This window comes from Atheta coriaria, unplaced genomic scaffold (assembly GCF_025399875.1).
Source record: "Atheta coriaria isolate IRGN ID8LTWV9N9 unplaced genomic scaffold, Caltech_Dcor_3.1 hic_scaffold_3_pilon, whole genome shotgun sequence".
Classification (NCBI taxonomy): Eukaryota; Metazoa; Arthropoda; class Insecta; order Coleoptera; family Staphylinidae; genus Dalotia; species Dalotia coriaria.
This window is the reverse complement of record NW_027045445.1, coordinates 319,886-339,090: the sequence shown is the minus strand read 5'-3', so window position 1 is coordinate 339,090 and position 19,205 is coordinate 319,886. Positions and strand designations below refer to the sequence as shown.

At 35.3% G+C, this 19,205-nt stretch overlaps 1 protein-coding gene across 1 annotated transcript in view; it reads left to right on the top strand.

Annotated features, from left to right (window-relative positions):
- MICAL-like (protein) overlaps positions 1-19,205 on the top strand; it is a 32,226-nt gene that overhangs the window by 216 nt on the left and 12,805 nt on the right. The window contains exons 2-4 of the mRNA XM_065299823.1: positions 6,736-6,789; positions 14,660-14,834; positions 17,473-17,660. Coding sequence (XP_065155895.1) covers positions 14,683-14,834; positions 17,473-17,660 — 340 coding nt within the window. The 5' untranslated portion in view covers positions 6,736-6,789; positions 14,660-14,682. The remainder of the gene's footprint in view (positions 1-6,735; positions 6,790-14,659; positions 14,835-17,472; positions 17,661-19,205) is intronic.

Sequence of the window (19,205 nt, the reverse complement as noted above, 5' to 3'; positions counted from 1 at the left end):
TGCCAAGAAATGAATTTGTGTAAAAGTACATCAGCGTGGACAGTGTACATTGTTGTTCATTTATTCGTCACGGCTTATAAATAAACTAGCGTAAGCAGCAAACCCACATTGATAAAATAAACGCCCGCTAGCAGGAAAACAATCAACAAACGAAGCACGCGAACAATGCGAGCGTCTTTCATTCCGAAGTTTTTTTTGTTTAACGTTGTGCGTTCCGTAAATTAAACAAAGCACAAAACTTGTCATCGTCGACAATCGAATGTCGGTCGGCCGGTGTGCTAAATCTACACGTTGCAATTTGTCGCGTGAAAACAAAAGCAAAAATTGTCGTGTCGCTGCTTGCGATTTGATAAATTTCACTCATTTCGCCGGAATCTGGGTTACCAAAGAACAAAAAACAATGCAATTGAGTTTACACACTGTTACAAATTGATAGCAAATTAAATTAATCTATCGGACGATAAAATGCCAATAAATGTTTCATTTGTTGCTGCAGTTATGTGCAGCGTTCGCAATTTGTGCTGCGTACTGGTTTGGTTTGTCACACGCGTGTGGTAAGTACTTTGTGTGCATGTCGGGAGATGTTGGGAGTAATTTCAGTTCATTTATGTACTTGCGTACTTGGGTCGATTGCAGCAGCGTCGCGCGATCAAGGTAACTGGGTAAATGTCGAGAAAAAAGTCAAAGCTTATAAATAAACGCGAATGGTGAACCAGACAAACAGGTGCCTAACCTGCAGACCTTACAGGCGATAAACCTGCACGATTACGCTTTAACAACAAATTGGTGCGAAATGATTTCTTAGATTAGTGAAAATTAGATTTTTGTTAGTTTTACGCTACTCTTGATAAGTCTCTCTGCTTTGCAAAAGCACGCACCAGCATAAGTAATAGCGGCGCGGGCACGAAGACCGTTATATCGACTCGTGAGTCTGCACAAACGAAACTCGAAGCTCTCGGATGTGTACCATCCACATCATATATGTACTTCCTTCGTCGACGAGCCGCGCCGCGCTCAACTTGCTTCTTTTCATTTTCGTCTCCTTCACACACAACTTGTTGGCGTTGCTTGCGTCTAATCTAAACTTTTTCTAAACTCTCCTGCTGCTACTTGTTACTCTGTCTATTCGTAGGTCTCTTCCTCTTGATCCTCTCCTGATGATCTTGACTTTGGTTTAGTTTTTATTATGTATAGAGCTGAGCTTGAAGCGGTCTAGTTCTAGGAGTCTTTTGATGACTAGATTTAGTCAAGTTTTTGTCTCTTTCTTTGCTTGTTTCGTTTGTCTGGTGGGTCAGGGTCTGCATTTGAGTCTAGGCGCATACGTAACTTGAGAATAGACTTAAGTCGGATGAGATGTGATGCGAGGCCTTCCCAGCGTTATTAACTAGAATTAGAGAATTTTAGAATATCAAACAAAAAAATACAACATGAAGACTGAGCCTGGAACTGTATTATTGTTACATTTTTCTTTACACAATGGTTATTTTATGTTTGTAGCTGGTTCATTGATGCAGTTTACAGTTGCAACAACTTGTTAGGAACCGTTTACCGTTTTGGGTCGGCTTGATATAGTAATTTCTATAATTTGAATGTATTGAATGACGTGTAGTTGTTGCACTTGCGAATAGGCGGCAGGAACACGCGGTAATGGACTTGAATTTGATGATGTTGTTTGTTGTGTTGTTGATCATTGGTTTGCATTTGCACCGCATTTCAGTGCAGTGCATGCGCCGCTGAACGGTTGTTTTCGTACGCCGATGAGGTGTAAAACAAACTATAAAACGGATGACCGGATGACGGACTGGATTGAAGAGAAGAAGAGAAGTGAAGTGGATCGTGAGGATTGTATGCGTGTTGAACGATGTGTCGACGAAGGCGGACGTGTGCGCATTATTCAAATCATTCTGTCCGATGGTGCACAATAATCGATGCAATAATCGTTGTAATTTAACGGCATTTGGATATCTAGATATGTTTAAATGTTAAATTTACTAACATTCGAATAACTTTTTCGAAAAATTTGCATAAAATTAATTATTATTTAAAATTTTCTTGTTTTTCATGTAAAAACGAAGAAATATGCAATATTTTATTGTTATAACTAAATATGTTGTACAATTTTTATTTTTTGTTGTGTTCTGATGTTTTAATAGAAATTCTGATATTCGAGGCAGTTCCAAATCAAAAAATTAAGAGGTAACAAATATTTATTCAGCAGTTCTTGACTTATAAGTAGCGAAACATAAATCTTTTTGGTTTTGAAATATATTGTATTGCAATTCAGCAGATTTTATTGCTAGATTTATACGAATATTACTAGTATGGATGCTAATGACATTGTTTTACAAAATACAACATCAAAATCCTTAAATGTCTACCCTCATTACAGATATAATTAACAACAAACATTAACCGTTGGTGAATTTTTTTTCGACTTGCTCCCAATGAAGCATTTGCGCCTTTGAGCAAAATGCATATACCGTCTGACAAAATGACACATTGAGTAAGCTGTAAACATAAATACATCTCAGCACGCTTTTCTTACTTGCTTGCAAGCTCATTCGCTCGTTTATTGTTCAATTACGCCCGAATTGAAACAGATGTGGCCACTTGTAATGACATGTTATGACATGGTTGTGGCAAAGAGGACAATATCATCATTATCCATTATTCGCGGCGAATTGAATGAATGATGATTCTGTCAAAAGTGTCGAGTTAACGTCTGCTCCATCGTGTTGACCGGCACAATTTGTTCAATCGATTGCGCGTGCAATATGCGATTAATTACGAAACGCTTCAATTTATGTGATTTAACTTGTTATTGCCTATTGATGAAGATGCAATTGTTTGAATTTTAATATTCACTTGGAATCAACAGATGTTTTCATCGTGGAATGAAATAATAGGTTTTCAAGGACGTTTTGTTATTTTTAGAAACTTTTAGCAACGCAGGATGATTCTATGACATTGAAAATTGCATGAATATTATTATTATGAAAAATGCTTGTTAGTTAAAATTTTATTCAGTGTGGAAACAATTTGAAAGACCAAAAACGGATGCCCATGAATGAGTTAACTGTACATTGAATTTTACTGCAGTTTATTGTTGAGATTAAAATCGCTTTTTATTCGACATTTCAACAGATGGACAGGAATTCATAACATCGCAATTCCAGTTAGGATTCGTATATAAAATTTGAAAAATTTATATTTTTAACAGATGTTCTTGTTATTGTGTTGGTAATTTGTAATTATTTTCGTTAACAAGATGGAATTACTAATTACATTTAGACATTATCGTTAAAATTAGTAGTAGTTGGTGTGGATTTTTCAAATGCACCTTTTAGAGTTAACAATTACGCGTGGAGTAATGAGGATGTGAATGTGAATGTTGTGTCATAATGTACAATTGCGGCGCGTTTCGTGGAATCGCAATTTCGTTGAATTACGAGTGTTCTTAATTGTGCGGCTGAGGCGCGGCTTGTGCATCGGGTTTGGGAGGATGATGAACGCAACGCGCAAACCAGTGTCACAAGAGGACGTTAACTTTCGTTAATTAAAACCACCATAATTGCCCTGAGCAATGATATGTTTGTTGAACTCTTGTATGCGGTGACATATTTCAACAACTCGAATGGTTTAAATTTTTCGGCCCTTTTTCGGGTGCAGTGGATTTTTTTGGCTTTTATTTTTAATTTTTGGGTCGTGGAACTCTGCTGCCAGATGTAATAATCATGTTGGGTACATACGGTACACATTACCTATTAGCCGCATCTCGTGTTCTCGTGTTCGCTCGACTGCAAAGTCGTTATTACTTCGTCGACTCCGGTGACTTTGTAACTCGCGCGCGCTCGACGGCGGCGGCGGTGAAGAAGACCGTTAGTTTTGCTATAGGTGTAGGTTTGCACCGTGACCATCGCACGTACGAACGGACAGCGCTCGCACGTAACACGTTCGCGGACGAAATCACAAATGCAATAGTTTTGTGAGAAAAAATAAAGTTTTACTGATTTGAAGGTGACGCATTAAGACTCCATGTATTGACACGTGTTTTATGATATTGAATGATTTTTACGTAAAAGTAGTTGATTTTTCTATAGTGTTTAAGTTGTTTTGTTTTTGTTTGATACGCATGCGCGCCGAAGAAGTCGTAAGGTCGAGGCGATAAATAAACCCACGAGGAAGCGAACGTGTGCCGCGGAGCGCATATCGGACACGCTGCGATATTGTATTACACGTGCGGAATGCGCATCGAACATGAACGATCGACCGACATGTCGTCCTCAGAATGCACAGACACGACCACGTTTTACATTTTTTTCGTCACGTTGAAAATTGCATTTGTTTGCAATATATTAGCGCACAAAACACAACTGCAGTTTCCCTCAAAAAATCTTGTGGACAATTTTATAATTGTGCGCTGCTTACGACAGAAATTAAAAGTCTTTGCTGCAGCCGCACTAATTTACTGTAATTACGATTAATTGCACGTGGGTTTGGTCGCTGCGCGAGCGGAATTAAATTGGTCACTAATAAAACATGTCGAAATCGTGTAAATTGTGTAGAAAGTCGGCGTAATTATTGTCGCCGCGGTTGTCGACTTTATTAATTTTATTAAGACCCACAGAGCGTTCTGTGATGAAATTGTCCACTTGAATTCACGTCGTTTTACTCCACTACTTTAGATTAATAAAAATAAAAGTGAAGTGGAGAAAATTGTTCATGTTGAAATCATCCTATTAATCATAAAAATATAAATAGTTAGAATTACTTGCAGTAGCCGATAATATAATGCAATATCAAGAGGGTACACTAATTAAATTGTAGAATGTGACTTGACTGACTACCAGCATGCATAAAAAGTGCATGATTGTGATTTATTTGAATTTCTATTAATGGTATTTGTAGAAATTGTTGAAGAATGAGTGCATTAGCACGAAATAAAAGTAAATTGCACGTTGTAGTGCGTTAAAATTGCATTAATGCATGGAAATTCATTTAGTCTCGTGTGAAAAAACGCGTACGTGTAAGAAAAAATGAGAATGTCGGCGATATCGCACTTTATTTATTGCTCTACGCTTTTAAATACAATGCGCAATTTTGATTCTTATAATGAAGCAGTAATTTGATGCATTGTTATTAGCGAACGAAACGATATGGCAATAAAAAATTATTATTGATAGGCTAATTGGAAGGAATCGCATGCAGAAAAAATATGCAAGTATTATACGAACCTAACTTAGACTATTAATTATGAGAGGTTAATTAGTTTACTCGTATCAAATTTTGCTAGTGACTATGGAAGATTTGAAATGGAAATGGAAGATTTGCAGTAAAAATAACCAGTATTGCCTTTTGGAAATTTAGTAATTAAGAACATTTTATGTTTATTACACTTTAAGTTTTCGCTATTTGTTCATTATCTGCAGTTCGTTGTTTTACTGGCTTCCATCGTATTTGGCGTTTTATGATTTTATGTTGCATCCTATTGCTGGCTTTGTTGACGCTTTCCAATTATATGAAACCAGTGAGCTTTCGACTGCACTTGCTTTTGCTCTTCATTTCATCTAGCGCAAGCTTTTTAGGACGAAAAGTGCGCTGCCAACCTGTTACTGTGAATGTTTGTCGTCAAATTTCTCATCCGCGTCTCTTGACGATTTCTTTACTTTGCTCTCTCATAACTTCTCTTCTTATATGTAAGTTAAGTTAACTTCAGCTGAGTAGACTTAAAAATCATGATAACCGATAAGTAATACGAGTAGTGTGTCGAATGCTGCACGCGCGTGATTTCTAATTTATAATTAAGTAAAAACATCGTCGCCGACAACGCTGTCGTTTGCGATGAGTGTTTGTGGTGGAAGCGCACGAGCAAATTTAAAAATTAACCGCGCGCGCGATGAAAGACAAAAGAAACACGAGAGCGAGGAGAAAGAAAAAAGAAATGTCGCTCGTGAGTTGATTGATTTTTGTGTGTTTTGTTGTGCGTGGTAATTGAAGGGGAACAACACGAGGAAAGTGAATATTTGCTGCATATTCAAGTGAAAGAACTGTAATAATAGACTGCATTCAACAAAATGTTTGCAAAAAATGTAGTGTGTACTTAAATTGGAATGGAATTTGCTTTTCCTTTTAAGTAAACACGCAAAATAGAGTTAAATGAATCAAAAATTAAAATAATTTAATTTTCTTGTTTTGTTTTACGTTTTTAGTTTAAGAGGTTAGGTTAGGTCAGGTCAACATAACCTTCATTTTTTTCAAGTGTTTCACTACAATAATACTTAATCTTTGCGTTTGTCTTAAACACACACGTGTAGTTTTGTTTGACATCGATTATTATAAGTCGTTTGTAGTTTGTGAGACGGCCGGAGCCAAAGTTGAAGTCGTTAAAGATTTTTTCACCCGCCGCGCGCCGTGTTTGAATTTTATGTGCGGCGGCGAGGACGCGAGAAGGACGCGGTGCGTTTTTCAAAAGAGAAAGCCTCGTCCGAGTGTGTTTGCCGTTTGCTTCGTTATGATGTTTACGACGAGTACAAGTAAGTACCACCGTACACCTCAGTCGCGGTACATGTAGTACATCTACATCTACGTGTATTTAGGTACTTTATTTTTCTGAGGACTCAAGTATAAGTATGTTTACTTTGTTTGAGGGGTTTTTAAATTTTAACAATTGTCAATTTTAATATTTATGATGAATGAACGTAATTTAATTAATCTCGTATGTTTTTTTTGTTGCAGATTTGTGATTTCAAGTCAACTCGTAATTTTTTTCCTCTTCGATTAAATTAAATTGTAAGTATCTTAATATTTAATTAATTAAATAATTTAAGCGGTGATTTATCATGGTGGCACTTTGAATGTTTCATCTGACAAGCAATTTTTTACTTCCTACTGTTTCTCGTGAAGTTTACATTTATGTAATTTATGTAATAGAAATATTCTCACGTGCGTATGGATCGCTTACCTACTATAGCAGCAGCAGGTTGTTCGGTAACGTAACATAACGTGCGTTGTTGCTAAATAAATAAAGTTAAACGTATTCAAATTGAATTTGGGTTTGTAAACGAGGAAACCCTGCTTCATTCACGGCGACCACGTGCGTGTCGATTGATCTAGAAATTCACGCGGCGTGCAACGATATTTACGTATACGCATTGCAACAACTTGCAGCTAACGAAAGTAGAACCACAAAAATTTGAATTATTAATATTACGGCATTGCTTAATATTTACTATTAGAGTAGTAATAGTAGTGTGTTGCGGAATTCGAAAATATTGAGTTGCAAAATTTTGAAATAAATTAAACAATCACATAAGTAAATATATCTACTCTAGGCGAATGTAAGCTTCAGTTGCGGTATTTGTACCGATCGCATATTTTTTTCGAATACAAGCTTTTGCCCGCGACATCATCCCGGTATTGTTTAATTAAAATGTAATTTTGAAATATTTATTTATTTCTAAACTTTACGTGAATATTGGATTTACAATTTTATTTGTAGAGTTTAACATGTTTAGCCCTGAGGGCATCTTCATAAACATTTTGCGATTCATTTATTTTATTAAATTCATTTAGTTTATTAAACCAAATATATAAATTTTCTCACATGGTTTTATTTTTAATGTAAAATTTTTCATTTTCTTTGTTTAATAAGTTAATTTTTATCTATATTATTTTTTAATCTAAACTTCATTGCAATAATTGGTTAATGAAGATAATACATTATATATCCCACACGATTATTTCAAAGTGTTATATGAAGAGAAAAAAATTACCAGCTGAAAAAAAAAACGTAACCAACGCGATTAATCGCCTGACACGACTGACCAACTGACCATGATGCAAATAATTAGAACGCATTTCGTAATTCGGCGCTGCTAATCACATATCCACATGGAAGTAATTATCGTGTTGCGTTAGTGTTACACACATGTATCTAACATTGGACAGACTGCCTTTACTCGGAATCGATATGAATAATTTTGGCAATAAATTATTACACCTTGGAACGAACGCAAATATAAAGTTATAAATTATACATTTACATTATACAATAAATTAGGCATATTGAAGATTATAAATGAGCATTAAATAATAGCTCGTAACACTTTTTAAAACATTTAGTAAAATTTATTGAAGAAAAGTAATTCGATATTGAAGTAAAAAGGTGTCTATGCAATGAAGAAAGTTTTGTGTAACAAAAAATTGAATTTTTTTATTCTTATTGTGTTTATTTAAAAAATTTACGAATTGTTGTGGTTTGGTTTCACCTTAATCGTAATTTTAATTTGCGCACGGTGAGTTTTAAACGCCGTAATCGGCGTGTAAGTTGGTTTGTAGAGCAATGATTTATCGAGCGTGCGGAACGACACCTTTAAATTTCACCTGCGCCTCTTGTAAGCTGTTTTATATCCATCAGGAAGTGTTTAATTAATTACAGTGAGCACTCACAACAAGTTGTAATAATACGTAATCATTAAACTCAAAACTTAGCCAATTTAAACACTTTTCAATTTAAAATTTTAAAATACAACAATCCACCTGTTTTATATTTTATACTTATAAATAGAGGTCACGCATAATTTCAATGTTTTTTTCTTTGAATTTCAATGAATTTACGCGTTGATTTTGTTTATTTCATCGTTGACTGAGAGAACTTATCGGTTGTGTGTCTGACTCTCGCTTTATAAGGCAATTCGGCCTCCGATGAGTCGAAAAAAAAGTTCTTCGTGTAGCCAACGCCAAAAGAACTCTCATTCATTTCCATCCGATTCACCTGGCCATCCTATGCGTGCGCCTACTTGCAAAGTGTTTACATTTCACATTTTATCATGCGCGCATGTCGCGTTCCGGCGTTTGATTTTCGAATTTGGAACTCCTGCTGTTTTCGATGTTTATACTCACGCACACTGCGCGCCGCATGAGAGAAGAAGCCGACGAGGATTTTCTCATCATCGTCATCTTAGTGTTTCTTTTTTGAAGTCATCTTTTTAGTCAATGTGAATACATAAACTTCATCGTCATTCTGTTCGGGTTTTTTAAAAACTAATTTAACACGATTTATTTTTTGGGAAAACAAAACGAAAATTAATTTCTGCTGCAGAATATCTTGGATGTTTGTTAACTGTTTGTGACTTAAGTCTGTTGGTTTATTTGACATACTACCTACAAGCTGCGAGAAAGATGAAGGAAATGAGAAAACGTTTAAGGCTTTAAGAAGTCTTTTTGGGGCTTGAATTTAATATATTTAAGGCTGGGCGACGTTAAATTCATCTCGCGCTTGTTAAACGATGTCCAAACACCGAAAGCACACACGCGCGCACCTACTTTGTGCATCGAGACAGAGAGTAAAAACTTTCTTTTTTGAGCTCCATGGGCCGAGATAAACTTTAATGGAAATGAATAAATGAAATGTGTGTTTGTGTCTTGCCGCCGCCGTCACTTAAGTACACTAACTTGGCCGCTCTCAATCTCATCTCGACTTGATAAACATTTATTTTGATTTCAGTGATAAAATTATGCTTAAAATTTTACTTAACCTTATTTAGTGTTTTTTTTTTGTTTTGAAAGATTTATCTCTGTTTACAAATTGTTTTAACGAGGAAATCATGTGTTTGGCAAGTTTTAAGCGTTACTTGCATTACAACATCTCATTATTCAGTCGGGTAAATTAATTAAGCACACTTTGTATAGCACTTTGGCTTGATGTTTATGCGTGATACGTGTCTGAATTGCATTTCACCACACTTCTCTTCTGGTAGTTCAAGTAGCAATAAGTTAAGTAAGTTTAAATTTAGTGCGACTGCTAATTAAGAGCATTCATTCAACTTCAACACGTTCAAATTAATTACCTATACAGTGGTAAACATTTTAAAATGTGGGTTTTGTCAATTTAGTTATGGCTAATTTTAAAAGTAGACGCTTAGACTTTCCCAAAATCGCAGAATCTCCACTTTAGTTAAATTCCCACGCTTAACATTTTCAGTTCGCGTTCGATAGCGATTTACAATTTGGAATAATGCAGGCGTGCTGCATTTGTGCAAATATCCACACACTTTGTATCTAATACAATTGCTAATGCTATTCGTTAGTCGACGTGTCGCAATCTCTCGCGCCTGTCTGCGAGTTTCGCGGCTCGCAGCGCTTTTCGCAACAATTCACCGATCAGGATTATTCGTCCGTGTTCGATTCGTTGCGATGCAAAGACATCTTATCGCCTCGAAATCATCTCCAGTGTACGCGCGCGCGCCCATATTTTACGTTTTTCACTCTTAATCGAAGTCTTGCGAACTCTCAACAAGATTGCGCGATGTAGGTAATTACACTTTATGTGGCAACACTTGCAGATTTATTTTTATTTCGTTAATAATTGTGTTTGAGTGTGATTTCATGTGTTAATTTGATGAGTTTTACTCCGCCCTGGGTGCGACGCAAAGAGATCGTGCATCGTTGCTCATTTGTTGGTTTTATGCGTTTAAATATTCTGTAAATACTATTTGCAAGCTATTATAAAGAATTTTTAACTTTGCCGATTTATTTGAATTGCATTGAGCAATAAATAATGAATAAAGCAATAATTACCGATTGCAAATTGCACGTGATTCGCAACGTGCAAGATGTGCAATCCGCACAGGTGTACGCCGGCTAATAAAGTGTCCACTTCTTGTTTCACATTCACGGTTCACGTTCTTCGCCACATGTGTGTATGTTGTTGTTGCTTTTTTCTTCATCATCATCTTCTCTCATCTGTTTCTTTCCGCAGTAGTAGGCACGATGCCGCCGCACGATGTTATTGCAGATGTTATTGCGTTACGTAATACCGCTGCTCGAACCGTGCGCAGCCTTCTCAGCCTCCTCATCTGCATTCGTTTTGTTTCGATTTCATTTCGTCTCATCTGGTTTGGGTTTCACCCGCATCTGTAACTGCAACCGATGAAGCGAAGATTCTTCTTCCTCATCGCATCTGGCTGGTTTTTGGGTTTGGTGTGTTGTGTGTGATGTAATTGATGTTACATAAGTAGCATCAACGGAGGTAATTTTGTGTCGTGTACTTGCTGACTTTCTTCCTTGAAGTACACATCAGCGCTGGAGTGAAAATTAAGGAAATTCAATGTTTAATAACTTTTTCTTGGTACTTTCAATTTCCTTATTGCCTTCGTATTTTGTTTGCGCAAGATTATAATCTGAAAGACACTAGGAAGTTATCTAGTGAAGGTAGCAATCAATTTATGTCAAAATATTATCACAAACTTTAAGGAAGTTTATTTTTTTAATATAGAGGTGAGCTATTTTCCATTTGGAGCAGGAAAAACAGTTACATTGTTAATTGCCGATGTGATTTTGCTAAATATGGTTGTACGGCATAGAGTTTGAATTTAAAACTTATTTTTGTCTAAAGAAGGTTATTTCTCAAAGCTATTAAGGACAGAAATGGTAGCAAGTTCTGATTTATTGTTAGTGATTTTATTTTCCGGGATTTCAAAGTCATATCTAAAGAAGTCAAAGTCAAATCACAGAAATCTTATATAATATAAAAATGAATTGCAAAATCTGTTTGTAAACCAATTTGGCCAATTCTTTTTTAAAATGTTCGTTAAAGTCCAAGGATGGTTTTTATGGCAAGAAAAATTCGAATAATTGCCGGTAACGCTAAAGACAGCCCTTTTCTATAGGATAAAAGTTGGCATTGAGATTCAATCATAGTTATAGTTAAAAAGTTGAATCCGAGATGGCGCGCTGAAGTGCATTATTAGCAATTCTTTATATAATTAATTTTTAAAATATAATTGTAAAGAACAAGAGAGTAAAAGTGAATTATATTTTTATTAAATATATAAAAGTTATGAAATTATTTTCATAAAAAATTAAACATTTCGAAATGTCCGAATTTATATTAAAATCAATCTATCCTCGCAATCTACAGGAGTGCCAACACACTTGTATCACTTAATATTCTGCAACAATTGATTGTATTCCACGCCAAGAAAAAAATATTACCTAATCATTTACTCACGTTCTACCTATAATGCTAAAAATAAAAATTATAATGATAATGATAAATGTTGTCCCGGATTGTGCGCGATTATTATTAAAGTCAAGGAAATCCACTCTTGGGAGTGTATTCATTATTCGAGTGGTGTTTGTCTGTGGCACTATACTATGCGATCGCGGATAATGAAATCACTGGGATAATGACAGTATTGATCACGAACACACCGCACACACGAGAGGAGATAGTAAGGACGAAAACTACTACGAACTGCTAACAACTAAACAAAAGCGTTAACAACTACGACATCAATCGCTACGCGCAACAATAAGCATACAAGAGAATAGAAAAATATAAAATAAAGTGGCCGACACGCATTTATGCGTGCGTTGCGCGTTTGTTAACGTTTAGTGTAGATTTTTAAACAATTAAATATGTTGTACGCTGTGCCCCTGGGATAAGAGTTTCGTCATTGCGTGTGGTGTATGTATGAATCTTATGACATAGGCATGACATACTGGCATATAGAGGAATATAAATTACTAATCGCTAAAATCGTGCTTTCTGCACCTTAAATATGTTTATAATTAAAATTTAAAGTTTATTGTGCTATGGATACGAAATTTATAGCAATTAAAAAGCATTTTTGTGAAATATTTTAGGAAATGAGTAATTTTCTATGGAAAAAAATTTGCATGATTCTTAGTTTTTGATTAAACCGAACATACGAGGCCACGTCGCGCACACACTCACAAAATATGTTTCGTTCCTTTCATCTTTCAGCAATTATTTAATAATTACGTGCACGATTATTGTGCTACACGATTTCCTCACGGATGATTACGCAAATAATATTAAACATTTTTTAAAAACCTGATTCGAGGTTTTTACATTCCATTATATTCGTAATTATGATATTAATTCTGAGAAACACAAACAATAAAAATTTAACCACAACATATTTGAATATATTAAATTCTTGCAGTGTGCTTCGATTTTGTACGGTAAGAAATTTGTAATATATTAAATTTAAAGTCAACGCTGCACTGGGTGTTACCATAATTATTAATTATATAAATTATTTAAAAATAGTATATTTTATGATTTTCACGCAAATAAATGCATCATAGAACAACCTGGATTCGAATTATGTAACTAAAACTATGATTGAATCGCTATACTAACTTTTATCCCATATTTTATATCCTTAAAGTAATATTTCCGCTATAAAACTGCACAAGATCAACCGCTGGACTAATCTAAAGACTACCTGAAAATGTCATCAAAATCGATCCAGTCGTTTTTCGATCAATGAATTACATACATACATGTGCATATGTATAATGTTGGGAAAGTGGGCTCATAAATGTTGTACCTCAGAAGTCAATCGACGTCGATTTTATAAAGTTGTAGTTGACATTATTACAATGATTGGACGTGTATCCGTTTCACTGTGCAACGCACATGGGGATACTAAAAGCGGGGAAAATTGTAGATTGCACATGTAATTGAAATTGAAAGCTGCCCAAGTGGAACGCGCTGATTGATTGCGCGCTGCAACTAGCGAAAAACAACTGCTATTATAGTCACACCTCGTCATTTTCTTTCAGCACTACATGCAGATAGACATAAAATCAATTGAGTGCTTAGTGGGTTACAGTATAATTATCTGTTTTAAACCTACTGAGCTGATATTTTATTTTCGCGTATCTGAAAGTAAAATAAGTAATAATGTGATGGTAATTTATTAAATGCATTTTTAAGTAGATTATGTTTATAATTTGTGTTAATAATAAATAATTGCACATCAGTCGGAGTACATTATGAAGTTTATAAACGCTTAATAATTTTATGAGGTGTATATGAAAATTTTAATCAAGATTTTCCTCATTATCGTTAATAATAATAATATGAATATGCGCACGTCTTGTATACAATATCTGCTTTCTATGCGCATGTTTTTCCATTAAAAACGAACAATAATTCAGCGGAATCCAAACTTAATTCAACGACGGAGAAAAGTTAGTCGCGCTAAATATGGAAATATCTATTAAACACTTTAATGGTCGCATAATATAATACGCCGCACAAAAGACGATAAATAATTCGCTTGAGTCTGTCGACGATTTACGATTTATTATGCGTTTGATTTTTCAACATTTTCAATGGAGATGATTTTTTAATTCGCGCGTTTGATTTTATTGATGTCTCGTGGGCAAGTTGTAAAAATTGATGAATAAAACGTCCTTGATTGTCCTCGTCGCGTTGCGAAATGAGCGAATAGAAAATGTAAGTAATGTAAATGGGTATAATGAATAATAAATAAATAATGAAAAACACCTGCATCGTTTATAGCATAAATTATTCCAACGTGCACAATCACAATCGCGTTTTGCAAAACATTGCCGATTGTGCAATGAGCATGCGCGGATCGCTTACATCGATTAGTTACTACTTACGTGCTGATTGTATTGCTATTAATAAAAGCTTGTGTTGGTAATTTATTCTATGAGATCTTTGTTTTGCAATCGAAGAATTAATTTAGAAAAAGCAGCGAAGTTGATAAATGACCATTATGAGATGTTAAGCTGGTTTTATGAGGTCACGTTTTTTGCGCACATGTTTTAAATGGAATTGTTAAATGTTATTTATGTTTATTTCTATTTGTTACAGAACTATTAACTACAAAATATAAAATGGGTGAACGCAGAGGGCTGAAAGCTTTGGAGTTGTGGTGCAAACGCGTCACAGAGGGTTATCCCGGTGTTAAGATTGATAACATGACCACATCGTGGCGTGATGGTCTTGCTTTCTGCGCCATTATCAATCACTTCCGGCCAGATCTCATGTAAGTAAAAGAAATGTTTTTTCTGTTGTTTTTTTTGGCGATAGTTAAGTATATCTTAATAACATTTTAATTATTGTATACTAATATTATATATAAATATGGTTTTTGTAAAAAAATCTATTTACATAAGCCGGCCGATCAATTAATCATGGCTCTCACGACTGATAATCCGCGCTAATTAAACATACCTAACCGTTTCTTCTCTCGACTTCTCATCACTAGCAAACCGTAAGCTTTGCATCGTAATGAGAATCGGAACATTTGAGTGTTTTAATGTTTTGGCGTCTATGTTTATTCAACCTGCTTATTTGTAGGTATTTGTTTATTTATTTAGTCGTCTTCTCGTTATCTCAGATGAGGTAGAAATCCGTTTTGTGTAGCGTTATCATGAATTATTAATACAGCTGATTCATTTTATTATCTAATAATTTTAATGTGTTTTATAATATGATTTCCGTTTATTATCAGATTCATTATTCATAGATATTGATGAATAACTTGCAAACTATTTGCATCAGAATTATCATTCTTTCCGGAATAGATTCATGATAAGATTTTACATTTAACTGTGTAATTATTTTGTTAATCAGATTATTATACAAAAAATTACCAACAATTTAAATTAGATTTTGTAATTTTGTGCATATTACAATTTCACCGACTTAAACTAGTCTGTAACATCAATTAAAAATTTGTTATCAATAAAATCTTAACATAATTACATCCACAATTTACCACTGATCAGATTTGTGCATAAATGGTTAATAAAATTTTATTGATTTTCAAGTTATTAATCAATAACTATAAATATAATACTCCTAGTATATTTCATCACACGAATGCTAAAAGTTTAAAAGCTTCACAGCTTCCTGATAACTAGCACTGATGCTAATATTAATCTTAATAATGCTAATCATATTAATCCAATCATTCCGATGCATAATGTCAATACGGTCTCTATCTCCTGTCGTTTCTTTTACGTTCGCTTGGTTAAAGCCCAATTAAATCTTTTATCGAGTCATTGGCACTCATTAATAAGCAAATCTGCTAACACTAACTCTGTTATCTGCTATCAATATAAATATTCAAGTGCCGTCAGCTTAAGCCATTTTTCGAATCGATTTTATTCGTTTATTTAGTCATCAATAAATGTATCTACAAGTTGGTAGTAATTAAACTTGGCTTAAAATTAAGCGGATTATTTTTTTTAAATATATAGAATATATAGATAAGTTGAGTTAAATTTAGAAATTTTCAAACTTTTTAATAAAACTCGCAAAAAGTTTGATTTTTAACTTTAATATCATTAATTTACATCCTATTTTGTTACTAAAAGCGTTTTGGTACTAATTAATACGAGATGATGAAGAGATAGCTCTTATTTATTATCGATATCACAGATTCGGAGATAGATTCGTTTGATACATTCGAAAAAAATGTATAAACTACATTGATTTTTTTATGGTCTTGTCCGAGCCTGGCCCGGCCCAGTCCGGTCGTGTTTCCAAATTAATTATTAATTAATGATTTCGTACTTACACGTGCGCCTCCGATGACCGCGCGAGATAACAAGATAAAGCGGCGACTCATTAACAAAATTGGAAATTTCAAATTTAAAATTGGATCAACTTTTCTACATCAGGTTCAAGTTCAACACTTGAAAAAAATGATATTTAACATTTTCAATGCCGCGCAGCTAATGTTACCAGTTATGCGCTGCGTTGTGTTTTGTATATGTGATGATTGCCTGATTGGCTCTGATGCACGGCTGAGTTTTACGACGCCAGCAACGTCGCAGCAAACTATAAAATTCTAATGAAGCCATATAAAATTAATTACAATAAGACTATGCCTGCGCGACTCCCGACGCGACAAGGAAACTCTTGCGGCTTGCGGCTAGCGAATGAAAACTGACCGCTTAGGTTCTTTCGGATGGCGTGAGCATATCGCATTTCAATTCGGTTTTATGCGTTGAGTGTTTATGCTTTTCGAGTGTGCCGTTTAGGCTCTCGTCGATGGGGGATTAGTGAGTGAAAACGAGCGAAAATTGCGTGCTATTCTCGTAAAATTTTGGTTATAAAATGATCGTTAACGAGGTAATTATGAAATTATGGAACTGTTAAATTATAACCCTATTTAAACGGCTAAAAAGTCATAAAAATAAATATGTTTAATTATTTGCTATCCAGTTTCGTCATCTACCGATTATGAATTCGTAATTTTTTCTATTAATTAGTAAATTCTGTTGTATGCATTTACATAACTTTGGTATTCAGTAAACTTTGATGTAATTACAATATTTTCCTATTTTCTATGCAAGTTTTTAGTTGTTGCGAGTAACTTTACGTAGGTTTGCGCGGAGTTTTCGATTGCAATTAGCGTTAATTTCCTCTGACGACGTATTCGCCTACTCGTGTAATACCTTTGCAAAGTAGCAAAGTTTACGCTAAGCGTTGCAGTCACGCTAAAAGCCAATGAATTAGCGAAATTGCCCTCGCACGCTTGGCCTAAATTCGCCTCCGGGTTGTAAATCTCACGATGCGATACAACCCCAAACCACACAACTATTTTTTAACCTGGAAACACATTTTCCATCATTAAAAGTTTAAATTTTATATTTTTTTTGTTGTTTTTGCAGTGATTTTGGAAAACTAAACAAAGATGACGTTTTGCGCAACAATGAACTGGCATTCCGCGTGGCCCAACAGTATCTTGGCATTCCGGCCCTCCTGGACGCAGAAGACATGGTCGAGTATCCGGTTCCGGATCGTCTCTCTATTCTCACATACCTTTCACAGTTCTACAACGCATTGGCATGCACTCCAGGTTGGTTATTTCATCATATAACCTCATTTTACAATATTCCTTTAAAATGTTTTTTATATTTTGTTTTGTATTGCATGTAAGTTTGCGTGCGTTTGGTTCGCACGCCACACCTGAAAAGAAAGAAAATATGCAAAGTATTACGTTACAATTGCTTTTTAAGTGCTTCTAGAAGTATTACTTTAAGTGTCAATACGATGAGTGTACGTATTGATAAAAATCGTTATTTTACTGCCGGTCCGGCCCAGACTAACGGCTATTATATTACGGTTTCCCCTTTTTGTTATTGGTTGTTTAATTTACACATAGATGTCACTAGATGCAAATATGCCGTTAGTGGCTATTTATACATTGCGTGGAGAGGACCTTTTTCAGCGCGCTTTTTTTAACGCGAATGCAAATTTACAATTGCTGATTTATTCATTGCGCACATGTTATTACCGCAAGTAAATCATGCTAGCGCATCGACATCCGCCGTGTACTACCTTCGTGGGTTAACACCGCGATTAGGTTGATTAACCGTATTAAATATAATCGTTTGATCGGCTGACAAATATGGCAAGATGACCATCATCGCCATCTTGTTTTGCGTTACGATCTGCACGGAGCTGTGACGCGCGTTTTTTCTCTCTACGTGCAGCAGGAAAATCGTTTCTGGTGCGAAAACGGTGTTATTAATTTCATCCCAGGATGTCGTGTTCGTTTTGAGGCCGTAATGGCTGCATCGCAAATGATTTCCTAGTCGCAGCAGCGCTCACCTTGCTCCCGGACTTTTTCGATTCGCATGCGATTTCTGCCGTGCGCACAACTTGACTTAACTTGAGTCAAGTGGACCGAGTATCGTGTGCGAGGTGTATTAAACGCGCATAATTGCCGTAATTGGTGTTTTCAACCGTTTGTCGGATGCCCGTCTTCCATCTTAACATGACTTATCTTGAGCGAAGATGGCGGATGTCGAATTAAAAACGTTTAAAAACAACTAAGGTCACATTCATTCTCTCGTGGTTTTTATATAAATTTTACTTTTAATGTTAATTCCCTTGAACTCAATTACTGACAACATGAACAATTACTTAAGTGTTTGTGTTATTAAACCTACAATTAGTGTGTTGATAGTTGAAGTGTCGATTTAGCCAATGTCGAAAAAGTCAAAGCATGAGTTTAACATGAGTTAAACTTTAACTTCAACTTGACTGCGCGTCTTTGCTGCTAGAAATTCGAGTATTTGCAGAGTCATGAGAGTCATGCGGCTGACATGGTTCACGAAATTCGTGATTGCGCTCGTCGGGTCATTACGTACGTCTACGGCACCGAAGGTCGGAGGTTAATTTTTGCACTGAGGTAAATTAAAGTGCGGAAAGTGCAATGAGCGTTAAGAAGCGAGCCGTGGCGAGAAAGGCCAGCGGATGAGACTTAATTTTTCCTCTTCAAATTTGCAACACTATTGCAACTTCATCGTCAATTGCAGCAGGGCATTAGTGATGCGTCATTATGTTTACAAAATGGCGGATTAAACAAATCTTTATTGAACCTTAACCTCAATTCTAC